Here is a 25,974-nt window from a genome sequence, read left to right on the forward strand (position 1 = left end):
CAGCTCAGGGACTTGGACCCTTTAGCTCTAACTCCAGGCATGTGGGACTGCTCAGCCCCACCTCGAACTCAGGGCCAATCACTGACCTTCCCAGTAGAGAGACAGAGCTGCTCACCTGGTATAATAGAGCCGCCAGCTCCCATGAGGCCCCCTCAGATCAGAGTGAGGACCAGGGGCCAGGAGGCCTGCTGCTCCTGAGTCACACATTTGCAGGAACAGGGAGGTCCTGGGGAAAAGGAGAGGGTGTGAAGTTGTAACTCCAGATCTCAATCTGGCCACAGCCCCAACACCTGACTTGGCTCCCCACCCCTAGTATTTATTTTGCAACTCACTCTGCACAGAGAGGCTGAAGGAAACATGTTTGGAGCTCAGTGGGGGCTGAGCCTGGCAGGTGTACTGTCCCTCTTCCACAGTCTTCACACGAGGCAGCTCCAGGATCGTGCTTTTGGAGATCAGGGGCAGGGTGGGGGTGGGGGGATGTTCAGGACTGGAGAACTCCAGAATCAGCTCAGCACTGCAGGGAGGGTGTTGCTGTCAGCCATGCACAGCAGGCACGGAACCTTGCCCTCCAGGATGGGATGGAATATGATTTGCACAATCTTGAGTGCTTTGGGGACAGAAGTGGAGAGAGAGAGAGAGAGAGAGAGTGCGCGCAGGGCAGGCACCCACCCACAAGAGGTGAGGGAGGGAAGGTGATGATTTTCATCCTTGCCTCCCCCATATCTGATACCATTCACACTCTGATTCCCTCTCTGCTCCATGGTGACCCCAGGGTCAGGTTCAAGCCCCAGCATCAGGGGCATGATGTCTGCCCCTGACAGGGCAGAGATGGTTTATGTTCCTGTGTCAGGTAGGAAAATGCCCAGCTATGGGGTGGAGCTGAGGACATCCCAAGAGGAAGCCGTGAGTGACAGACCTGTGACCCTGCCTGAAAGGGGAACTTGGGCTCCACAGGCCATGGGGGTGGGGTGGCAGCTGAGAAATCATCCTGTGAACTTCAGCCCTTTACCATACCCTCCAAGTGAATGTGCCCAGGCTCCCAGAAGTTGAGAGGCTGGTCCAGATGTGAATGTGAAAGCAATCATCTTGCAGATGATGTTTAAGTCGAGCGGGGGGTCTCCCAGGGGTCATTGTGGGCAGAACTGTTCAGGGAGGACCCAACCTCCAGCTGAAACCACTGAACCTCCCAGAAGAGGATACTTTTAAATTTCCTCTAGACCACCAAGTGCTGGTAGGAGAGGAAGGAATTTAGACCCAACTCCAGTGGAAGGTGGAACCCAGGGGAAAGCTGGGCGTTAAAGCGCTTTGCTCTGTGGGGACATGGGATGCACAAGTCATGGTCTTCTAGAGTCTGAGGGTCTGTGGGACAATGACGGTGCACAGGTCTCCTCAAAGTGGGGTGTGTGCTGAGAGATCTCGCTGGTTCAGTGGAGACCCCAAAGGCTGGCCCACAGCACAGCAGCAAATGTGCCACCTTAAAGCTGAGGAAGCTCCATCCCCAGTGCCCCTTGTGTGCTCAGTCCCTTCTCAAAGCCCCAGCGAGGGCTCTAGGGATGTGTGGAAATCACCTGCAATCCTGATGCTCTTTTATAAAAGAAAAAACTTGGTAAAGTTCTTTCCAAATATGGTAATGATGTGTAACAGTGCACACATCCCAGTAACAAACTGTGTGATTTAAAAACTTTCTTAAACTACATCAGAGAAAAAGAAATGTCAATCATTGGTGCCAAGAGAAATACTGAATTCTCTTTCTATTTACTATGTTACAGAACATAGTAAATAATATATGTAACTCCAGTCATTTACTATCTTAAATAACATAGTAAATAATATATGTTAATATATTATTATAACAACTAATGATGTATATCAAGCTTATATTAATATTGATTAATATATGACAGAATTATTTTCCTATAAATAGACAATCAAAGAGTTTGCATAAAAATGTTTCAGGCAGGTGTGCCAGAGAGGAACACCACACTACTAATGGTAATAGTCTATAATTTTAAAACTGGCTTATGTTTTGACTTTCTGCTTTTTAACATTTTTCAACTGATATTGTGTTTTCTCATTTTAGAAAAATTCATAGGTGCTACATGTTGCTTTTTTATTTTGAAGCGGTGGTCTCAACCTGAGTATAAATATCAGCTCCACAAAACTGGATCTGCCCCTGCCATAGGGAACATGTGAAGCAGAGGCAACCAGCTCCACTCCCCGCCCACCCCAGACTCCCCACATATTGCAAAGAAGACTGTCTTGTACAAGCAAAGGACTAAAGGAAGCAGGATTTCTGTGGCCGTTCTCCCCACAATTCACATCCCCAAGCAGTCTACAAAATCTCAAGAAATAGTAAGTGTTGGCAAGAATGTCCTAAAGGGGAACCGTCTTGCAATGGAGCTGGGAATGTGAGTTGGGGCCGCTGCTATGTAAATCATTATGGCAGTTCTTCACAAATTAAAAACGGAGCTCCGATAACATCCAGCAATGCCACTTCTGTGCATTTATTTGGAAGAAATGAAAACATTAACATATGCACCCCTACATTCACTGCAGAATCACTTATAATAGCCAAGATGTAGAAACAATCTAAGTGTCCATTTATAAACGAATGGATGGAGAAAATGTGGTGTATATAAATGGAATACTAGTCTGCCAAAAAAAAGTAGGAAATCCTGCCTTTGTGGCAACATGGATGTATCATGAGGGCATTATGCTAAGTGAAGTATCAGACAGAGAAAGACCAGTACCATATAATTTCAAATATATGTAAAAACATTGTTAAAATTCAAACTCATAGATATAGACAACAGATTGGTGATGGCCAGAGGCTGAGGGTGGGGGCAGGGCAAAAGGGATAGGGTGGTCAAAAGTACAAACTTACAGTTATAAGATAATTAAAGCATGAGGGTGTAATGTACAGCATGGTAACTACAGTTAATAATAGTGGGTATTAACTGTAATACTATAGTTAATAATACCATGTTATATATTTAAAAACTGCTAAGAGAGCATATTGCTAAGAGAAAAATGTTGAAATTATCATTACAAAAAATGTGTAACTATGTGGTGATGGATATTTAACAAGACATTTTGTGGTGAGCACTTCACTGTACAGGTGTGTGTGTACACATATATATCATAGTTATATGTTATATATATATATATATATATATCATTCAGGCTGGGTACATAGATTAGATTAGAAGACAGAGTCCATTCTGGCTCCATGTGTGCTCCAACATCAGCATAACAGATTCCTCACATTGAATTCCTGCTGCTGAAATCCATAGTGGGGCTTCTGTGTTCCTGATCTGCCCTTGACTGATTGAATCTCAAGAGATAAAACAATGAGCAGTGAGTGATTTGAAGTGCCTTCATGATAAAACTCACAGCCAAGTAGGAATGAAGGATGATTTCCCTAATGAGATAGAGGGTGTCTTCAGCAAACATCACACCTAATGCAGTAGCATCAGTCTTAGTCTAGAAAAACAATAACCATAGGCATAGGCTATGAAAAATGAAAAGAAAACAAAGCTATTTGGATACATCTAGATATTAAGTGATACCTCATACATTGGGTTATCAGATCGACTGTCATGTATCACATGCTTGTGTTCATGTCACCCTTACAGCAGTCTCATGCTTCACCGCCTACATGATACACCTCCTTGTATCTCATGAGAGAGGCATGGTGACTTCTCACACTAACACAGGAAGAAGGGTGAGTACACAAAAAGAAGATATTTCAAGGGCAGGAGAGAACACATTCACATAACTTTCATCAGAGTATATTGTTATAATTCTTCTGTTTTATTAGTTACACTTGTTCATCTCTTACTGTGCCTAATTTACCAATTAAACTTTATCATAGGTGTGTATAGAAAAAGTCATAATATATATAAGATTTGGTACTAACTGTGGTTTCAGACAAAACTGGGGATCTTGAAACATCTCCCCCAGACATAAGGGAGACTACCATTCTAACAATCAGAGAGATTACTGTTAGGCACATACACTCTGGTACCTTTCATGAAATTCCGTTTGTTTTTGTTTTAGAGTTTTCTTTTGAAAAAATTAAATGAAACTAACTATATAGAGGAGGGAGACTATGAGCTCTTTCTTGAGCTCACTCTCTCAATACAAATCTGTGCAAGAAGTCAGGTTTGAAGGACAGGAGGGGTGCATGAAGCAAGGCGTGCACCGAGTGAAGCAAGAGGGCGTGGCCTCCAGGAGGGGGATCTCAATTAGCTAAGACTTTTGCAGGAAACACTATACAATGTTTAAGGAACAAAGGGCACGAGGAGAAGCTGGGTGAGGAAGTGAATGCTAGGGGGGAAGATTTGGGATGTGTTGACCATGACAAGATAGTCAGGAAGGGGTGTATGACGGACAGAGGCAGGGTCAACTCCCTAGCATACCCCTTAGACCCTGAAGAATTAATCTGGTGAGAAATTGGGAAGCCTGTGGGACGCGATGTCACATCCTACATGGTGCTGGAGGCCATACTGAAACACTCTAGGGTCACAGCAGAGCTCTATGGTCAAAACAGTCCCGCCCCAAAACTTTTGCTTCTGCTCTGTGAAAAGGACTTCATACCTGCTGACTTGCTGTAGCCGCATCAGCTTCATCGCAGCCATTTCTTTGTCTCTGAAAAGAAAACCCTTTTTGGTGATGAAATACCTGGCCAGCTCCTGTTTACAATTGCCAGGCTGTTGGAAATATCCCAGTGGGGCGGTACATGGGATGGGGAAGGGACTGGTGCTCAGGAGCGGCTGGAAGAAGGCACAGGCGAAAAGTGAGGTGAGATGACCCCACAGAAACTACAAGATACCACATCACAACAGAACACCAGCTGATTCCAGTGTCTTTCCCTGAGGAGGCTTGGAAGAGTTCTGCATGGACAATGACACCAACAAGTTGCGGCCCTGTTTTCTCTGGCTGGTCACCCCTGAATTCAGGAGAACTTGCCACCAGGACCTTTCTGTTCAAAAAAGGGAGACAGGCAAGCCCTGGACCTCTGTTGGTTGTGATTTCTTTAATGCTCACAGCTGTCTTTGAGTAGCATGTATGACTTCTGCTGTACAGAGGGGAAGCTTGGGGGGCGGGGCAGGAAGTGGATCACTGGAAGACAATGCCTTAGGAAGTGCTAAAGTCTGCACTTGAGTCCAAGTATCTCCAATCCCATCATCCTTCTTCTTGCTGCTCTGCCTGCAGATGCTCTTACAGTGGTTAATATTAATGTTGCATGAGGTCTCCTCAGGTTTCATCAATTGGCCCTGACTTCTTTCCCCAGAGAGGCTGTGATGCCTCTGGGCAGGACCAAGCTCTGAGTGAGTCTTCACTTGCTTCTCTTCTTGATCTCTGAGTATAGGCAGGTGCTCGTGGCCTCCCTGTCCTGAGGCTCCCTTTTCTTCCTCCCACAAAACCTGAGGTTGACATACTGGGTATCCTGCTCCTCTCCTTGTGCAGAGGTATCCCCTGGGGGTGACTCTTGGTCTGAGGGCCCATGTGTTCTGGGGTTTTGCTGGGAACCTTGAGTAAAGGGGAGGGGAGAGAAGAGAGAGAAGAAAACAGACATGGCTCAAGGGGAAGTTGGGCTGACTGGACAGTTTCTCATTCATCCTGTTATTCCACACACACTCCTCATGAACTCAACCATTTGCTATTTATTTAAAATCAGAGCCCTGCCTGTTGTGGCTCAGTGAATTGAGCACCAGCATAGGAACCAAAGGGTCACCAGTTCAATTCCCAGTCAGGGCACATACCTGAGTTCCAAGCCAGGTCAGTTCCCTCATAGGGGGTGTGCTAGAGGAGACCACACATTGATGCTTTTCTCTCTTTTTTCTCCCTCCCTTCCCCTCTGTCTAAATAAATAAAATGTTTTTAAAAGATCAGAATCATGATTGATTAGATCTTATTGAGGGATAATAACACATTTCATCCTCAAAGAGACCAAGCATGAATGATACTTTATTATTTCCATTCTGAGAAAGGGAAAACGAATGGAGGAGAGGTGAGGTAACCAGCCCAGAATGGGTGGAAACTAACCATTTTGGGGGAGATGCTTCTGGCAAGCTGTACCTGGCCAAGAGGTGAGGTGGGTTTCAGTGGTCAGCAGGGCTAGTGTGAAAGGCTGACCATGGGCTGTGGGAGATGAAGGGAAAGCCACCTCCCAGCTGTCTGTCCAGCTCACCACAGAGGAGCTCAGTCTGGACGTGCTGAATGGACATACCCAGGGCCTACACCATACCCCACTACACCTCATGAGAAGACACCCACATCACTCACCCAGGTGGCTGTACTCAGGACAGGATCTTCATCATTTGTGACCTTTCGTCTCTCGGCTGCTTGCCTCCTGTGGTTTTTCACTCTAAGGGAAGAATTCAGCAGCCAGAGTTAGTCAGGCACTGGTGGTCAGGCTGCCCCCACTCCCTGATAAAACTACAGAGGCATCCAGACCCAGAACCACAGCAGGAGACCCTCCATACATAGGAGTGAGCGCTCTGTTCCCTGCAACCAGGTGTTTCACCTAGACTAAATTTTCAAAACTAAAGGCCTTGTTACACATAGAAACTTGTACAAAAACAATCATAACAGTGTCACTCATGATAGCCAAAAACTAACAACAACCCAAACGCCCTTCAGTGAATGAATGGAGAAGTATAATGTGCCCCATCCATGCCACAGCATATCATTTAGAAATAAAAGAATAAGCCCTGGCTGGCGTAGCTCAGTGGATTGAGCGTGGGCTGGGAACCAAAGTGTCCCAGGTTCGATTCCCAGCCAGGGTACATTCCTGGGTTGCAGGCCATAACCCCCAGCAACCGCACATTGATGTTTCTCTCTCTCTCTATCTCCCTCCCTTCCCTCCCTAAAAATAAATAAATAAAATCTTAGAAAAAAAAAGAAATAAAAGAATAAAGTAATGACACCTGAACCTTGAAAATGTTATGCTATGTGAAGTAAGTCTGTCACAAAGGACCATGTATTTTATGATTCCATTTAAGCAAAATGTGGAGAATGGGCAAGTCGAGAGAAACAAAAAGAAGTGACTGGATTCCTGGGGCTGGGCTAGGATGTTGGTGGAATCACAAATAAGGGATGTGGGCTGTTTTCTCATCTGGATCTAAGGAAAGATTTTTTAAATTACTTGTTGTTCAGTTACAGTTGTCCTGCCTTTTTCCCCACTGCCCCCCACTCCCACAGTCAATCCTCCCATTGGCAGGCCCATGAGTCCTCTATTCATGTTCCTTTCCTTGCCCTTCCCCTTTTTCCCCCCTGATCCCACTCCCCCACCCCACCTCTGGTCACTGTCAGTTTGTCCTTTATTTCCAAGTCTCTGGTTCTATTTTGCTCATTTGTTTGTTGCATTAATTAGATTCCCCTTACAGGTGAGATCATATGGTATTTGCCTTTCACCACCTAGCTTATTTCACTTAGCCTCATGCATTAAGCATAATGAAAAACTTTTAAAATTTTCGTTCATCCTGTTATTCCACACACACTCCTGTGTGTGGTGATTGGTTCACAACTCTGATTAAACTAAAAGCAGCTGAATTGCACACTTTACAAGAATTTTCTCTCAATAAAGCTGTTACCCTGCCTGCCTTGCCAGAGGACCAATCTGTGTGGACTCAGATCTGCCTTTCTGGGACTCTGGGGCCTCTCTCTGTACTCCCCACTTCTCAGCTCCCTGCACCTCCCCAGAACACGGACTTACATGCAAAAGAAGATGAGACACAAGCACAGGAAGAGCAGGGCCATGGCACCAGCACCTCCAAGAGCTGCAGGAACCACTCTCAAAACAGATACCAACTTCCCTGCAGAGAAGAAGGGTGTGAACCCACCCACTCCCACATTCAGAGTCTTGTCTTCCCACCCCCTTGAAGAACCTGCTATTCTGTTCCAAACAAGACTGAGTGTCCCGCCCTAGCAACCACTCAGTACCTGGCCATAGCCCCTCTCCCCAGTTCCATCCTCCCTTTGATCCTTCCCTTTCTCCCTCAGCCTCTGTCCCCAGCAGGCCCCTGACCTGGCAGCAGCAGGACACTGGCGCTCTGGGCCCCATGGACATTCTCTGCCTGGCAGCTGAATCTGAGGCCGGCAATGAGCCCCTCTCGGAGGTTCAGGGAGCTGTTGGCCCAAGACCCAGTGGAGCTGGAGGTGACCATGTAGGAGGAGTTGCTGTGGTTCCCCTCCAGGAACCCCTCCTCCAGGCACCAGCGCAGCGAAGGGGTCGGCTGGGCTCGGGAGGAGCAGCTACAGCTGAGACCCTTGTCCTCCCAGGAGTAAGAGAGTCCCAGCAACCATGGGGGGTTTGTGGGGAGTGAGGAAAGGGTCAACAGTGCCTCTCCCCACCCAGGACACAGATGTCCTGAACCCAGGCTTTCCCACACTCACAGACCACAGAGAGGCTGAGAGAGATGTTTTGAGAGCCCAGCGGGTGCCGAGCTTGGCAAGTGAACTTTCCTTCTTCCCCAGCCCTGACTCGAGCAGCTCCAGGATCGTGTTTCTGGAGATGGGGACAATGTTCAGGTCTAGGGACCCCCGGAATCAGCTCAGCTGTGCAGGGGGGTTGCTGTCAGTCACACAGAGCAGACCTGGATCCTCACCCTCCAGGATGGAAATGGAGGTGTCTTGCACAATCTTGAGGACTTTGGGGGCGTGGGGGGGAAGTGCAGAGATAGAAAGAGATAGACAGACAGACAAAGGTGTAGAACACAGGTGTCGGCATCCATCAAAAAAGGGAGGGAGGGAGGGAGGGAGGGAGGGAGGGAGGGAGGGAGGGAGGTGATTTTTCTCCTTGCCTCTCCCATATCTAATCCCATTCACGCACTGATTCCCTCACCCCCAAGCTCCATGGTGGCCCCACCATCAGGTCTTAGCCCCAGAGAGGGAAGTTCTTTCCTACCTGTCACATTTCTGAAGGACATGTCTATGGTGAGGCTCTGTGGGGCATCTGGGACAGAAAGATAAGGTCGTGCCTCAGAGGGGAGGAGCAGATGGAAGTCACCTCAAATCAAGGATGGGAGGTGGGAACCAGGAAGGTGGAATTGCTCTCCTTCTGGCCCACTCCCCACCTGCACTCAGATTCATTCACAAGTGTTCTCAGGTAAGCTCAGCCTCCTGCACACACACACATTCACATGTGCACATACCAGCCCCACTGCACCCATGGAACCAGCCATCCCTCCAACACTCACAGAAGACATTAAGCCAGATGGTTCTCTGTGTAGTCACTCTTGATCCTTGCAGTTTCACCTGACAGGGGAGGTTTTTCCTATGTTCCTGGAGTCTTGGGGTGAAGGTGAGCACTGAAGAGTGGAGGCTTTGGTGGTTCAGAGGGTCAATAGCAGCTCCCACCAGGAGAAGGTGACAGGTCTTCCCCCTTGGCAGGGCCCTGGCAGGCTTCAGGTCAGCTCTGTAGGGTGGGCAGACTTCAGAGGCTCCGCAATGAGGATGTCGGGTTCCTGTGTCAATTCTGAGGAGGAGAGGGGAGGTGCTTGGGTCCCACAGGTTGGAAACCTAGAGTATGAACCTGAGAGGACCACCTGACTCAGGGCCTGAGCTCACCCCGGGTTCTGTGTCTCTTCTAACACCCTGGGCCCAAGGCTGGGATCAAGTAGAATCCCAGGGTCCTGTTGCTGTTCTAAGATGGGTCCCATGTCTCTGCATCCTCTCCTGGGCCCCTGCCATACCTGTCACCTGCAATGTCAGCTTCTTATCTTGGTAAGTATATCGTACATTTCTTCCTCTCTCCACTCGGAAGATGTAGGTTCCTATATCACTCCTCCTGGTGTCCCTGATGCTCAGGGAACAGTTGTTTCTCCAGGGGTATGCAAGGAGGAATCGGCCCTGGGTCTCCCTCTTCACTGGTTTATTGAGGTCGATTGTGGCCACAGGATAATTGTAGTCTGTGTTGTCCCCATGCTGGTACCAGTAGGTGTAGGGTTTGCTAGAAGATGACCAGGAACTCCACAGGTAGGAGAAGGAGCAGGGCACGTGGATGCACAGACCCTCCTGCAGTGTCACCAATTCCTGTACTCTAAGCTCATAGCCTTCCTTCTCTTCCAGGGACCCTAGGAGAACACAGAGGCTCAGTTGCAGCCCCTAACCCCCACCTACCCATCTCCCCTCCCTTCTGCTTACTCACCACCCCACAGCAGAGGCAGCAGCAGCTGGGGCACCATGACTGCATCTGACAGTGCAGAGCAGGTCTAGGTCCCTGTGTCAGGGAGGGAAATGCCAAGCTGTGGGGTAGGGCTGAGGACGCCCCAACAGAAAGCTGTGGGTGACAGAGCTGTGGCCAGGCCTGAAAGGGCAGTTAGACTTGACAGGCTGTGAGAGCAGGGTGGAGGCTGAGAAATCATCTTGTTTCAACCTCAGCCAGATACCTGATCCTGCAAGTGACATATGAAGGCCCCCAGAGGTTGAGAGTCTCATCCAGGTGTGAATCTGAAAGTGATCACCTTACAGTTGATGTTTAAGTCAAGAAGGAGGTCACCCAGGGGCCATGGCAGTCAGAGCTGCTCCTGGTGACCTGGGGGGTCCTCCCTCCTGCTGAAACCACTGAACTTTTTGGAAGAGGATACTCTCAAATTTCCTTTAGACCACCAAGTGCTGGTAGGAGAGGAAGGAATTTAGACCCAAGTCCAGTGGAGGGTAGAACCCTGGGGGAAGCTGTGCATTAAAGCACTTTGCTCTGAGGGTTTGGGGGACATGAGATGTACAAGTGATGGACTTCTAGATTCTGGGGCCCTGTGGGATAGTGACAATACACAGGTACCCTCAAGATCGGGCATGTGAAGGGAGGCCTCACCCCTTTTGTCTAGGACCCCAATTGCTGGTCCTCAGCACAGCTCCAAACTTGCCACTACAATCCTCAGGAAGCTCGATCCTCAGGGCCCCTCAATATCATGGTCCCTTCTCAAAGCCCCACAAGGGCTCCAGGGAGGTGTGGAAATAACCTGCAATCCTGCTGCTCTTTTATGAGTGAAAGAAACTTGATGAACATTTTCCCAAAAATTACCATGAAGTAAAACAATTCAGAGTTTCCTTGTAACATGTCTTGAGATCAATGAAAGTTTCTTGAACTATACGGAAAGTGAAATGTCAGTATTCTGTGCCAGAGGAAGTACTGACTCTCTTTCTATTGGCTACATTACATAAATATTATATTATGATAATAATTAATAATGACTACTAACATAATATATATGTTTATATCTATAAGACAGAATTATTCTCCCATAAAGAGACAATCAAACAGGATCAGTTGGAAATGTGGGGGGTATGTGCCACGCAGGTGGGTCCAACAGGAACACCATACACGAATGAAAATAGTCTGTAACTGTCTGAATTCTCTTGTATTTTGGTTCTCAGCACCTTAGTTTTACTTTTTTGAAATCTTTTATTTATTTATTTTTAGAGAGAGAGGGAGTGGGGAGAAAGAGAGGGAGAGAAATATCAGTGTGTGGTTGTCTCTGATGTGCCCCCTACTGGGGGCCTGGCCCCCATCCGAGGTAAGTGCCCTGCCTGGGAATTGGAGCAGCGACCCTTTGATGTGCAGACCAGTGCTCAGTCCAGTGACCCACACCAGCCAGGGAAATTTTATCTTTTCTTGCTTGATGTGATGTGTTTTCCCTTTTTGGAAAAATCTCATATGTGCTGCATGGTTCTTTAATATTTGTTTTGAAGCTGTGATCTCATCATCGGTATAAATATCAGGTCCTACAAAACCTGGGGCTGCCCCTCCGTTGGGGAACACATGAACCAGCTCTACCTCCCACCCACCTGGGACTCTTCACATACTGCAAAGAAGATTGGTTTGTGCAAGCCAGGGAATAAAGGAGGTAGGATGTCCATGGTTGTGCCCCCACAATTCACATCTCTGAGTGGTCTGGCAAATCTCAAGGAATGAGTGTTGGCATGAAAGTACAGAAAGGGGCACCCTTGCATTGTGCCCGGGAATGTAAGTTGGGGCAGCTGCTATGGAAATCACTATCTCAGTTCATCACTAAATCACTATGTACATTCCTCAAAATTAAATATGGAGCTGCCATAACATTCAGCAATTCCACTCTGGGTGTTTATTTGGAGGAAATGAAAACACTAACTTGAGAAAATGTAAGCACCCCTATGTATCTGGCAACATTATTTACAATAACCAAGATCTGGAAGCAACCTCAGTGTCTGTTGATAAATGAAAGGATGAAGACAATACACTATATACACAGTGGAAGGTGTTTGTGTCATAAAATAGAAGGAAATCCTGCCATGTGTGACATGTGGTTGGACCATGAGGGCATTAGACTAAGTGCAGTAAATAAGGCAGAGAAAAGCCCATATAATTTCACTTAAATGTGAAAACATTTTAAAAATCAAACTCATACATAGAGACAACAGACTGCTGGTGGCCAGAAGCAGAGGGTGGGGATTGGGCCATAGAATTGAGTGTAATCAAAGGTACAAACCTGCAGTTATTAGATTATTAAATCATGAGGATGTAATGTGCAGCATGGTGATTGCGGTTAATAACAGTGGGTATTCATACCATTGACTATAATAATGTAGTTAATAATACCATGTTACACATTTAAGAATTGCTAAATATACAGCTAAATATAGCTGAGAGAAAATATTAAAACTTCTCATCACAAGTAATGTGTGTAAGTCTATGTGGTGATAGATATTTAAGAAGATATACTGTGCTGGGCACACCACAGTAGATACATCTATCAGATCATTAAGTACGACTTCAGACTGCAGTAATATCATATGCCAATTATATCTCAATAACACACACATATATACTAAATAACTGAGGCTTGGTACTTGGGTTAGAGTAGAAGGTCCAAGTCTTCCAGGCAGAGTTCCACTTCTGCTCCATGTGTGCTCCCACATCTGCATAACAGATTCCTCATGTTGAATTTCCACTGCTGAAATCCATAGTGGGGCTTCTGTGTTCCTGATATGCCCTTGATTGATTACATCTCAAGAGATAAAACAATAAGCATTTGGTGATCTCAAATACCTTCATGACAAAACTCAAAGACAACTAAGAATAAAAATGAATTTGCCTATGAAATAGGCAGTGTCTTCAGCAAACATCACACCTTAATGCGGTAGTATCGGGTCCTAGTCTATAAAAGCTATAACAATCAGTACAAGCTGTAAAAATTGAAAAAAAAAGCTGTCATTCTTCATAAAAGATTGCATATATAGTAAAATACACAAGTATATTCAGATACATTTCAGTGATTAATAAGAGTTAGTAAGGGTACTAAAGACAAAATCAAATTTCAAAATGCAAATGCATTCTCTATCACAGTAATAAACAAAAATGATGTTATACAAGATGTCATGGTCAACAGCATGAAAATCATGACACAGAAACAAGGATGGCTCTTTCCCAGATTCAGGAGCATAAACATGAGCTGAGTTCACCCAGGGTTCCAGGTGGAGAAGGTGCAAGGATGCACAGGACTTTCTGCATCAGGACATGCGTGCTGGGCTCAGGGTCAAATGTAGCCAGTAAAGGCAGAATGCCATATTCCCCACCAAACCCCTGTGCCAAGACCCCAGGGTCCCCAGGATGTGGATGTCAGGTATCTGAGTCAGCAGGAGGGAGGGGACAGAGACACCACTCAGAAACATATGACATCAGGAGGGTCCTTCATGTTAACTCTGCCTTCTGTCTGGGGCTCTGACCCTATGTGTCCCAACCACAGAGGGTGTTTCCTCTTTGTGACAGGATCTCCTAAGCAGCCTTCTCCTGAAGGAGCCATGTCCTGCCCTCCCCATCCTGACACCTGTGTTTCTCAGGGGACCATAACGGGTGGAGGTTCCAAAGGAGGTTGTATTGGCCCAAGGTTGCTGCTCACCTCCTGCAGCTCTTGACCAACTCTGTTCCAGAACAGCAGAATCATGGTATATGTTGGTCTCTCCCTTAAACCAGAAGGTGCAGACTATTCTACAGTAAACCCATAGATTTTGGGATGAGAGAAGATGAGAGCATAAGGATACACAGGCACTTTGTCCTCAGTGTCCCCAGTCCTCACACCTGCAGCTTCTCCTCTGATGCTTCTCTAAGTTGTTCCCCAATAAAGAAGAAGCACAGTGTCCTACAGCCCTCTTAACCCACATGCAGGTGTAGCAGCACCATGTGGCCTTGGAGGGTCATGTCCAGCACCCCTGAGGTCACAGAGTCAGTCCCTGCTCTGTGGGAAGCAGTAGATTTTTATCACTCTTTCTGGAGGGTGGTATCCCAAACCTGCCCTGTGCAAGAAGCTTTCCTTCTTTCCAGTGGCAAAAAGGGGAGGGAAGGCAGAGATCTCCTCACCTAGTTCTGGTCACAGCCTATCATGATGGCCCCTCTGTATCCCACTTGCCACTCATGTCACCTGTCCCAAGTAGTCATCCCCATCCCCCTCAGAGAATGCACCAAGGGTAGTCTGTCTCTGCTCTCATATTTTTCAGATCATTTATAGGAGCAGGAGGGTCAGGGGTACAGGACCTATCTGAAACCCAATCTTCTCCCTGTCGTGGTTCTCACCCCAAGTCTGTTCACACAGGAAGCCACAAGAAGGGGTGGCTGAACTCACACTCAGGTCAAGGGGCCCCTCGTGCTCAGAACTTAGAAGGACAGCCGTGTATCCAGCCCCAGGGGTGAGGGTGCTGCTGGTGGGTTTCTTCTCACAGTTTGTGGTTAGACAGCCACTGGACTCATGTGCAGCTGTGAGCTCAATCTCAGGATTCCCAGGACTCTGCACTCTCACCTTGTAATTTCTTTACATTTCCTCCAGACAGAAAAGACCTCCCATCTTTATGGATCTATTGAATCTGGCTCTCCTTGCCCCACCTCCATTTTCTCCTGACCTTGTCTGGCTTGCTCTGCCCTCCATGATAACATTCTCCCTGCTCTGCTCCACTGAGGTCACAGAAGTCTTTCCCAATCTGAATATATTCCCTTCATGTAGGATGAATTGAAACTTAGAAATTCTTTCAGTGGCCTAAGAGCTCTAAATACAACATCTAAACAGACTTCTGATTCTTCATTTCTTCATTGGACCTGAAGAGGGACTGGACACTGCCAGGCACAGAAAAGACCTACAGATCATGTTTCCTGTTGTGGATGGCTCCGTGACAGTACAAGGAAGGGGTTAAAGGAAAAAGAAAATATCAACCCACTGTTGTGAGGAAAAGAAGTAAGGGCAAGGACCTGATGTAGGTGTTTTGGAGTCAGCCATGAGGGGCATAGAACCCAGTGGCCTCTGAGAAATGCACTGTTTCTCTGTAGCTTGGGATCTTCTTCCCTAGGATGTGAGGGTGTCCAAGGGGGACTGAGGATGAGTTTGGGTTCACCTTTGTCCTGTTGGACAGAATGCCATCAGCTTCATTCCCAAGCTTTACCTCCTCATGAGGCAGGTCAAGCCTCTGCCTCCAGGAGGCGCCCCGACCTCCATGCAAGACCTGAGAGCTCCCAGTAGAAGGGTTGGCGCTGTCCCTTGTCCTGGAGCACACCTGGGTTTCCCTCCGTCACAGTCCCCAGTTCACAGTCACAAGGGCCTGAGCCTTAGGAAAGCAGGGCCCCTAAGCTGGAGAAACTTTAAAAAGGTGGGGTCCTTCTTGAGAAGGAGGAGTCAGGAGAAGGCGTGGCAGTGGGCTGGATTCATGTCTGTGCTTTTCCTCTCATCCCTCTTATTTGTCATCACACTGTTTAATGTTATTCTTCCTTCTAATTTTCCCACAGAAGGCAACCATTGAAACCTAAGACATGTCCTGGCTTGAAATATTTAACATGTATTACTTGTGAAAAATATGTTTAGAGTTTACATTTTGTAAATGTTATATATTAATTATAGTTTATGTTATATAAATATAACATAAATATGTTTTATAAATACTATTATGTATAAATGGTTATTGTAATTAATAATAACCTATATTACTTTATTATATTGTCCTTTAATAGAATAATATTATGTGTATAAATATTACAAATGTAATATTTATATACATAATACAATATCTTATTAAAATAGTTATAGTATATAAACATATAATTTACTCTAGGGGATCATATTTCAAGTCAAGAAAAAAACAGGAGGACTCCCCAGGAGCCTCAGAATTTCTCTTTGTTTCCCTTCCTCTCCAAGCCCCTCAGGTTGTCACCATATTGACACTTGGGGTCCTCTATATTTCTGCCTTTCCCTGTAATCATAACACCTGCATACCTGTTCTTCAACAAGATAGTTGCTACAGAACTTCATATAAATGTAGTGATGTAGTGATGTGGTTTTTGTATGACCTAATTAAGACTCCTCCAGTTTTCTTTTTATTATGTTAGTACAGTATATGATCTTGTCTTCTTTGAATTTTGACATTTTTTATCCTTATAATTTAGAAGCATATCTTATAAAGTACATACTACTAATCCAAGCTGACTTGGATTTCCTGTGGATGTTGTTCAGACATTCTCCTCATCTTTGATTTTCTTTGACTCACCCTTCTCCTGATGCCTACTCAATGTGGGAATGGTTTCCTTTGAAACTCCCCACCTTGGGCAGGGCCTGAATCCTCACTATCATTTCCAGGCCTTGAAGGCCACAGAACCAAAGCTACATGATCAGTGTGGGTAAATGCCACCAAAAATTTGGTATCTTGGCTTAGATATTCTGTCTTATTTTCTGGATTAAAGCATTCCTCCAAATACTAGCCCAATAAGTTCCAATTTTCATTTCCTTTTAATTATTCCATACTTGTACATTGAGGAAATTTATGTCTTCTATTTAGTTTTTTCCCAAAGAATTTTGTTATTTTCAGCACAAGTCCTGAGCAGAATGATTTAACCAGTTATTACCAAAAGAAGAGTCACAATTCAACTTCTTACCACATGGAAATTGGGGTTCATGTAGTGGATGTGGTGAACCCAAACCCTCCTATTTCCACACTGTGATTGTCTCCTTTTTTTCCTTGGGGCCACTCTCCAAAATAAGTCACCTGTATTCAGGTGCTTGTTTTGTGTCACTGGGGTAGTCACCTGGGCCCCCACAGACATTTCCTCCACTGCAGCCAATGTTGTGCCTCAATCTGCCCTTGTGGTTCTTGTTATAAGACACACTTCAGCAGCAACCATTAGGGAACTTTGAGAAAGCAGGTGTATTACAGTCATCTCCTATTATCCACAGTTGTGCTTTCCATGGTTTCTGTTATCCATGTTCAAACATGGTCCAAAATTACTAAATGGAAGACCCCAAAAATAAACCATTCATGTTTTAAATTCTGTGATGCTCTGAGTAATATAATGGATCCTCCCCTGCCTCTGTCTGTCCTGCCCCATCATGAACCATCCCTTTGACATCCCCATACTGTATACACTACCCCCTTGTGTGTCCCTTAGTAGCCAATTAGGTTATCAGATCTATTGTCCCACTACCAAGTGCCTGTGTCCAGTCTCCCTTACAGTAGCCTCATGTCCCATCACAATGCCTGTGTCATTCACCTCCCTATACCTCATCACACAGACATTGTGGTATCTTAAAACAGCACAGGATGTGGGGTGCGTAAAGTACAAGAAGATATTGTGAGAGAAAGAGAGACCACAGTCATATACCCTTCATCACAATATATCATTATAATTCTTCTATTATTAGTAGTTTGTTCATCTTTAATTGTGCCTAATTTATGAATTAAACTTTATCATAGGTGTGTACACAAAAAATCATGTGTAAATAAGATGTACTATCTGCACTCTGAGGCATGAAACATCTTTCCCACATATAAGGGGGACTAATGTACTTACAACCCAAAAGCTTATTGGTAGGCACTAAACACTATGGTACTGCTCTTGAACATAGGCTGATTTTGTTTTAGAGCTTTCTTTAAAAAATTAAATCAGATCAGCTATATAGAGGAGGGAGAATGTGAGCTCCTTTTTTAGAGGCATGTAATTTTATTTCTCCAATCTGCAAATCAACAAACTTTAAAAGAAACAAATTATTAGAATAAGAGGTAGAATCATACAGATATTTTCCACTCCTCTAAGTCAAAAGAAAAGAATACAAGGAAAGAAAGAAGACAAGCTTTCTAAAATCTACTCAGTCTACAATCAATATAAAGAAGTGGCCTTTGAAGCCACAAAAAAGATGAAATCATAGCTGATTACACTCGTTCCTGAAGGAGTCAGTCTTGCTACTAGCTGTAACCAACAACTCACATGTCCATGCACAGCATCAGGGTCCCTGAACAAAGAGCCTTCTTCCAGTCCTGGCTCTCACCACCAAAGACACAAACACGTCCAGCAACAATATCATAACAAATGTCCCTCCTGTTTCAGGGTGACACATCCACTCACCATTAGACCAGAGAAGGACTTCTGGAGAGAAGTGGGGAGTGCTCCCCACCAAAGAAGCTGAGACCCCAGCAAGATAGCATTTCTGTGTTTCTGTCTTGGACATGGTGAGCTGTTTCTTCAGTCCACCCTCTCAAGCAATGCTGCCCAAGAACTCAGCTTTGAAGGATAGGTGAGGTGTGCCTGATGAAAGTCAGGGGGTGCGGCATCCAGGAGGGGGATCTCAAATTGCTAAGCCTTTTGTAAGAACTACCACAGAAGGTTGAAGTTACAAAGCCATTGGGAGAGAGGGAGGGTGAGGAGGTAAGTGCCAAGGGAAAAGGCCTGGGATGTTCCATCTAAGGCCAGGGAGTGAGGAGGGGATTTTGGAGGACTAAGGTGGGGTCGGTTCTCTGGTGTGTCCATTTTACTGCAGAAGACAAACCCCACCAGGAATCAAGAGGCTTTTCAGTGATGCTGTCACATCATATGTGGTGCTGGCAGCCTTACTGGAAACACTGCATGGTCACAGCAGAGCTAGATGGTGGTAACAGCCCCTCCCTCAAACTTCTGGTTCTGCTCTGTGACAGGGGCTTCATGTCTGCTGCTTCCCTGCCCAGGGTGTGCATGTGGCTTGCTGAGGCTGCACCAGCTGCATTCCAGCGCTTTCTTTATCTCTGAAAAAATTCCTTTTGGAGTCGAAATACCTATTCAGCTCCTGTTTACAGTTGACAGGCTGTTGGAAAGATTCCAGCGGGGTTGTATATGTGATGGGAAGGGACTGGCACTCAGGAAATGCTAGAAGAATGTACAGGCAAAAGTGAAGCGAGATGACCCCACAGAAACTACAAGATACCACATCACAATGGAACACCAGCTGAGTCCAGTGTCTTTCCCTGAGGGCGCTTTAAAGAGTTCTGCATGGAAATGACACCAACAATCTGCCACCCTGTTTTCTATGGCTGGTTACCACTGGCTTCAGAAGAACTTGCCACCAGGACCATTCTGTTCAAAAAGGAGAGACAGGCAAGCCCTGGACCTCTGTTGGTTGTGATTTCTTTAATGCTCACAGCTGTCTTTGAGTAGCATGTGTGACCTCTGCTGTGCAGAAGGGAAACTGAGGGGAAAAAAGGAAGTGACTCACTTGAAGACAATGCCTTAGGAAGTGCCAAAGACTGCACTTCAGCCCTCTTTCTGCTCTACCTGTGGATGCTCTTACACTGATTCATGTTAATGTCGCACAAGGTCTCCTCAGGTTTCATCAATTAGTCCCTGACTTCTTTCCCTCAGAGAGGCGGTGATGCTTCTGGCCAGGACCAAGCTCTGAGCAAGTCCTCATTGGCTGGTCTTCTTGATCTCTGAGTACCTGCAGGTGCTGGTGGCCTCCTTGTCCTGAGCCTCACACAGCTTCCTCCCATGAAAGGTGAAGTTGGCGTACTGGGTATCCTGCTCCTCTTCTGATGGAGAAGCATGTTCCATGGGTGACAGTTGGTCTGGGGGCCTGTCTGGCTGTGGATTTTGCTGGGAATGCTGAGTGAAGGCAAGAGAAAAGAGCCAGAGAAGAATCAATCAGACATAGTCTCAAGGGGAAGTTGAGCTAATGGAACAGTTTTTTACTTGCACAGTCCACATGAACTCAACTATTTGTCATTCATTTAAAATTTTGTAATGCTACAGTTGATTAGACCATATCGAGGACTTACTAATCATATTGCATTCTCACAGAAACCAACTGTAAAAGATTGTTTTACTCCTTCCATTTATAGATGGGGAAACTGATATACAGAGAGATTAAGTAACATGCCCAGATGGGTAGAAAGTAATAGTTTTGGAGAGAGAGTTCTGCCAGGCTGTACCAGGCAGAGAGGTGAGGTGGGCTCAGTGGACAGCTGAGCTGGGACAAAAAGCTGACCCTGCACTCTGGTAATGAAGGGGAAGTCAACGCCCAGCTGTCTATCTAGCTGACCACAGAGGAGCGGGTTTGGGGAAATGCTGAGCAGCTCAGTCCACACTCATTGAAAGGACATGCCAAGCCCCTCCCCCTACACTGCATGAGAAGATACTCACATCACTCACCCAGGTGACCATATCCCTGACAGGGTCTTCATCATTTGTGACCTTTCGTCCCCTGGCTGTTTGCTTCCTGCGGGCTTTCACTCTAAGGGAAGAAGTCAGCAGCCTCAATGGCTCAGGAACAGGATGGCAGGCTGCTGCCACTCCCTGTAAGACAACTGAGGCATTGAGACTCCAGATGAAGACTTTAAGACCCTTCTGACATGCAAGTGAGTGCTCAGTCCCCTGGATGACCAGGTATTTGGCCAAGACTAAACTTGCATCACGATAGGCCCCTACACAGGGAGAAATTTCTACACAAGCCGTCGTACCAATGTTATTCCTGAGAGCCCTAGAGTAGAAACAACCCGACTATCTATCAATGAATGAAGAGAAAATAAAAAGTGCACAGTTCATATCATGGGTTATTATTTGAAACTAGGAGGAATAAAAAAAAATGACATATGAATCTTGAAAAATCATGGTATGTGAAAAAAGAGTCAGAAAAGATCATGTGTTGTAGGATTCCATTTACATGAAATGTCCAGAATGGGCAGATCTAGAGACACAGGAAATAGATTAGTGTCTGCCTGGGGCTTGGGTGAGGATAGTGGCAAAATTACAAATAAGGGAATTTTTTTTCACTTTGTGCTAATAAAAATATCTAAAATTGACTATGGTGATTGCTGCACAACTCTGTGACTGAACTAAAAGCCATTCAGTTGTACACTTTACATATATAAGAATTTGCCCTGGCTGGTGTTGCTCAGTGAATTGAGCGTGGGCCTGTGAACCATGGGATTCCCAATCAGAGCACTTGCCTGAATTCCTGGTCAGGTCCCCAGTAGAGGGCACACAAGAGGCAACAACACATTAATGTCTTTCTCCCTCTCTCACTCCCTTCCCCTCTGTCTAAAAATAGTTAAAATCTTGGAAAAATTAAATAGGTTCATTAAGAATTTTATCTCAATAAAGTTGCTCCCCCATGCAACCCTCAAAAGACCCTTCTGTTTGTACTTAACTGCACCTTTCTGAGACCCTGGGCCCTCTCTGGGGACTCCCCATGACACAGCTCCCTGTACCTCCCCAGGACACAGGCTTACATGCAAAACAGGATGAGACACAAGCATAGAAACAGGAGCACCATGGCACCAGCACCAGCGAGAGCCGCGGGAAGCACTCTGCACTCACGTACTGCCTGACCTGCAGAGAACAGGGGAGTGAACCCACCTTCTCACAGTACTCAATGTCTTGTTTTCTTCCCACGTCTTTGTAGAACCAGCTGTAGGCTCTGCTTGGACAGGAGATGGAGGTCCTGTCCTAGCATACAATGCCCTCGCCAGCCACAGCCTATTTCCCAGCTCCATCCTTTCTTGGATCCCTTCCTTTCTCCCTCAGCATCCACCCCCAGCGGGCCCCTGACCTGGCAGCAGCAGCAGGACACTGGCGCTCTGGGCCCCGTGGACATTCTCTGCCTCACAACTGAGTCTGCTGCCTGGGCTGAGCCTAGCGGAGAGGCTCAGGGAGCTGTTGGCCCAGGGCCCCGCGAAGCTGGAGGTGACTGTGTAGGAGGTGTTGCTGAGGTTCCCCTCCAGCAGCCCCTCCCCCAGCCGCCAGCGCAGCGAGGGGGCTGGATGAGCTCGAGAAGAGCAGCTGCAGTTCAGACTCTGGTCCTCCCAGGAGCAGGAGGGTCCCAGCAGCTGTGGGGGGTCTGTGGGGAGTGAGGGAAAGGGTCAGTGGTTTCTCTGCCCTACCAGGACCCAGGCGGCTTGCCCCCAGGTTGACCCACACTCACAGACCACAGAGAGCTTGAGAGAGATACTTCTGGAGCCTAGCGGGTGCTGAGCTTGGCAGGTAAACTGTCCTTTATCTCCAGTCCCCACTGGAGGCAGCTCCAGGATCGCGGTGCTGGAGATAGGGGTGGTGTTCAGGGCTGGGGACCCCTGGAACCAGCTCAGCTGTGCAGGCGGGTTGCTGTCAGCCACACAGAGCAGCCTCAGAGCCTCCCCCTCCAGGATGGGAAGGGTTGTGGTTTGCAGAATTTTGCGGACTGGTGAAAAGAAATGCAGAGAAAAGAAACAGAGAGAGAGACTGAAGGAGAACTCAGAGGCAGTTCCCACCCACAAGAGGGGAGGGGATGGGGTGGGGGTGGTGATTTTCCTCCTTGCCTCCCCCATATCTGATCCCACTCACACTCTGATTTCCCCTCAGCTCCATGGGGGCCCCAGGGTAGGTCCCAGCCCCAGAGAAGGAGGTTGTTTCCTACCTGTAAGGTTTCTGTAGGACACACTTATGATGAGGTTCAGTGGGGCATCTGGGACAGAAAGACATGGCCCGGCTTCAGAGAGGAGTGGATAGAAGTCACTCCACACCAAGGACTAACAGTGGGAACCATGATGGTAGCATAGCTGTGTTCTGGCCCACTCCCCTTCTACACTCTGCTGCATAAATGAGTTCCCTCACATTAGCTCAGACTACTGTACACACACACACAAAATATTCACAAAGACACAAACAATCAGGTTCACCAATCCCACTGCCCCCAGGACACCAGCTGTCCTTCCAACACTCACAGGACACATTGAGTCGAATGGTTTCCTGTGTGGTCACCCTGGATCCTGCAAGTGTCACCAGACAGGTGATTGTGGTGCGGTGGTCCCAGGGCTTTGGGATGAAGGTGAGCACCGAGGAGTGAAGGGTCTTGGGATTCAGAGAGCCAAGAGCTCTCCCCACCCATGAAAAGGTGAGAGGTCTTCCCCCTTCACAGAACCCTGGCAGGCTGCAGCTCAGTTGTGTGGGGCGGCCAGACTGCAGAGGCCCCTGAATGTGGATGTCAGGTTTCTGTGTCAGGTCTGAGGAGGAGAGAGGGAGGTGCCTGGGACATGGGGATGCAATGGGGACCCAGAATGTGACCCCACCTGGGACCCATGCCACAGGGCCTGAGCTCACCCCAGGTCCTGTGTGTCTTCTAACACCCTGGGCCCAAGGCTGGGATCAAGTAATGCCCCAGGGTCCTGTTGCTGTTCTAAGCTGGGTCCCATGTCTCAGCATCCTCTCCTGGGCCCCTGCCATACCTGTCACTTGCAAAGTCAGCTTCTTCTTCTCTTGGTAATAATTAAGGTGATAATACACCTGTAAAAGGTAGATTCCTGCATCACTCTTCCTGGCGCCTCTGATGATCAGGGAACAGTTGTTGGCCCTGGGATCCATGAGGAAGAATCGGCCCTGCGTCTCGCCATTCACTGGTGTATTTCGGGCATTCGTGGCCACAAGTTCACGGTTTTGTGAGTAGTGCCCACTGTGGTACCAGTAGATGTAGATATTGACAGAGGGATACAATGAAGTCCAAGCAGAGGGGAAGGAGCAGGGCACGTTGGTGCATCCACCCTCCTGCACGCTCACAGATTCCTGCATTTGGATACCATGGCCTGGCTGCTGCTGCTGCTGCTGCAGGGACCCTTGGGGGACACAGACACTCAGCATTGACCCCTAAGCTTCCCCCACCTGCCCATTCCCCTTCCCAGGCCCTCTCACCTCCCCACAGCAGGGGCAGCAGCAGTAGGGGCATCATGTTTGCTTCCCATTGGCAGAGTGGGTCCAGTTCCTTGTGTCAGGGAGGGAAATGCCCAGCTATGGGGTGGGACCAATGATATCCCAAAAGGAAGCTATGCGTGTCAGAGCTGTGACCAGGCCTGGATGAGGAACTTAGGCTCCACAGGCTGTGGGGAGTGCTGTGAGGGCTAAGAAATCATCCTGTCTCATCTCCTCCAGCCCGACCTTGAAGGTAAATCTACCATGGTCCCCAGATGTTGAGCAGTTTGTCCAGATGTGAATCTGAATGTGTTCACCTTGCAGTTGATGTTGAAGTTAACAGAGAGCTCTCCTAGGGGTCATTCCAGTGAGAGTTGCTACTGACTCTTTTGGTTGGAGGGTGGGCCTCCTGAGTTCCACCCTCCAGCCAAAATCACTGAACATTCTGGGAAAGGAGGATTTTAAATTTTCTTTGGACAACCCAAGTACTGGTAGGCAAGGAAGAAAATTAGACCCAATTCCAGTGGATGGTGGAACCCAGGGAAAACTTGGGCATTAAAGTGCTTTGCTCTGAGAGACTTTGGGAATATGAGATGCACAAGCGATGGCCTTCCATGGTCAAAGGGTATGTAGAACAGCAAAAGCACACAGGTGCCCTCAAAGTGGGACGTGGGCAGGGAGATCTCACACCATTCAAAGGAACCTCAGACCCTGGTCCTCAGAACAGCAGCAAAGTTTCAGCCTTAAAGTTCAGGAAGCTCCATCCCCAGTGTCCCTCATGAGCTTAGTCCATTTTCAAAGCCCCAGCAAGGGCTCCAGGGATGTGTGGAAATAACCTGCAATCCTACTGCTCTTTATGAAAGAAAGAAACTTGATAAACATTTTCTCAAACATGACAATGATGTGAAACAGGTCAGATATTCCCTGTGACAAGTTGTGTGATTGAACATGTCTTAAACTACTGTATTTTGCCGCGTATAAGGCACACTTTTCCCCAAATTTTTGAGAGAAAAATAAGCATGTGTATTATACATTGGTGACATTAATTCAGTTTCTATATAAATGTTTCTAATTTTTTAATTATGCTTTTGCATTAATAGTGTAACTCTCGAAAGCAATAATGATATCTGTATACAAAATAATACCCTGAAATATGATAATCGGTTTAGTTTCTGTATATAAATAAATAAATAATTGGCTGGTGTGGCTAGTGGGCTGAGTGCTGCGTTGTGAACTGAGGGATCACAAGTCGATCCATTCGGGGCACACACCTGGATTGCGGGCCAGTTCCTTGCTTGGGTATGTGCTAGAGGCAGCCACACCTTAATGTTTCTTTCCCTTTGTGTCTTTCTCTCTTCCCCTTCTCTGAAATGGATTCAATAAAATATTTTTAAAGTTGAATAAAGAAATTAAAATAAGTGATTTTTTTCCCTGAGCCTTTGGGCTGAAAACGTGGGCACACATTATACACAGGAGTGCTTTAGACATGGCAAAATACAGTTCACAGGAAAATATTTGTACTAATGTTGAGTATAAACCTGGGTCTCCCTCTCCCCTGGGGAACATGAGAACCAGAGGTAACCAGCTCAACCCCACACTCACCCCAGACTCCTCACATGTTGCAAAGAACACTGTCTTGTGCAAGCAAAGAACTAAAGGGAGCAGTATTTTCATGGTTGTGCCCCCCCAAATTCACATCACTGAGCAGTATAGAAAATCTCAATGTGGATTGTAAAAATGGCAGAAATAATAAGAGTTTGCAAGAAAGTTCAAAATGGGGAACCCTCTTTCACTGCTTGTGGGAATGTAAGCTGGAGCAGCTGCTATGTAAATCAGTATGGCAGTTCCTCAAACACTGAACACAGAACTGCCCTAAGATCAGCAGTTCCAGTTGTGGGTGTTTATTTTGGGGAAATGAAAACACTAACTTGGAAAGCCCTAGGGTTTCCTATGTTCACTGCAGAATCATTTACAATAACCAAGATGGGGAAGTAACCTCAGTGTCTGTTGGTAAATAAAGGGATGAAGAAAACGTGGTGTATGTACAATGGAATATG

At 46.7% G+C, this 25,974-nt stretch overlaps 2 protein-coding genes, 1 long non-coding RNA gene and 1 pseudogene across 3 annotated transcripts in view; all 4 read right to left on the reverse strand.

Annotated features, from left to right (window-relative positions):
* LOC114510623 (sialic acid-binding Ig-like lectin 5) overlaps positions 1–25,974 on the reverse strand; it is a 209,017-nt gene that overhangs the window by 58,054 nt on the left and 124,989 nt on the right. The gene's annotated exons all lie outside the window — the stretch shown is intronic.
* On the reverse strand, positions 141–1,411 carry LOC118496644. The gene is made up of 3 exons (XR_004900292.1): positions 731–1,411; positions 333–607; positions 141–226 (listed from the first exon to the last, which is right to left on the reverse strand). It is a non-coding gene; the product is annotated as an uncharacterized LOC118496644 (long non-coding RNA).
* Positions 6,265–10,193, reverse strand: LOC114510625 (annotated as a pseudogene).
* The window catches only part of LOC114510626 (sialic acid-binding Ig-like lectin 5), a 94,048-nt gene continuing 87,693 nt past the window's right edge, over positions 19,620–25,974 (reverse strand). The window contains exons 5-9 of the mRNA XM_036012749.1: positions 22,182–22,436; positions 21,810–22,097; positions 21,490–21,589; positions 20,402–20,492; positions 19,620–19,864 (exon numbers count right to left, since the gene is read on the reverse strand). Of these exons, the coding sequence (XP_035868642.1) occupies positions 19,670–19,864; positions 20,402–20,492; positions 21,490–21,589; positions 21,810–22,097; positions 22,182–22,436 (929 nt within the window). The 3' untranslated portion in view covers positions 19,620–19,669. The remainder of the gene's footprint in view (positions 19,865–20,401; positions 20,493–21,489; positions 21,590–21,809; positions 22,098–22,181; positions 22,437–25,974) is intronic.

This window comes from Phyllostomus discolor, chromosome 12, assembly GCF_004126475.2.
Source record: "Phyllostomus discolor isolate MPI-MPIP mPhyDis1 chromosome 12, mPhyDis1.pri.v3, whole genome shotgun sequence".
NCBI classification, from domain to species: domain Eukaryota; kingdom Metazoa; phylum Chordata; class Mammalia; order Chiroptera; family Phyllostomidae; genus Phyllostomus; species Phyllostomus discolor.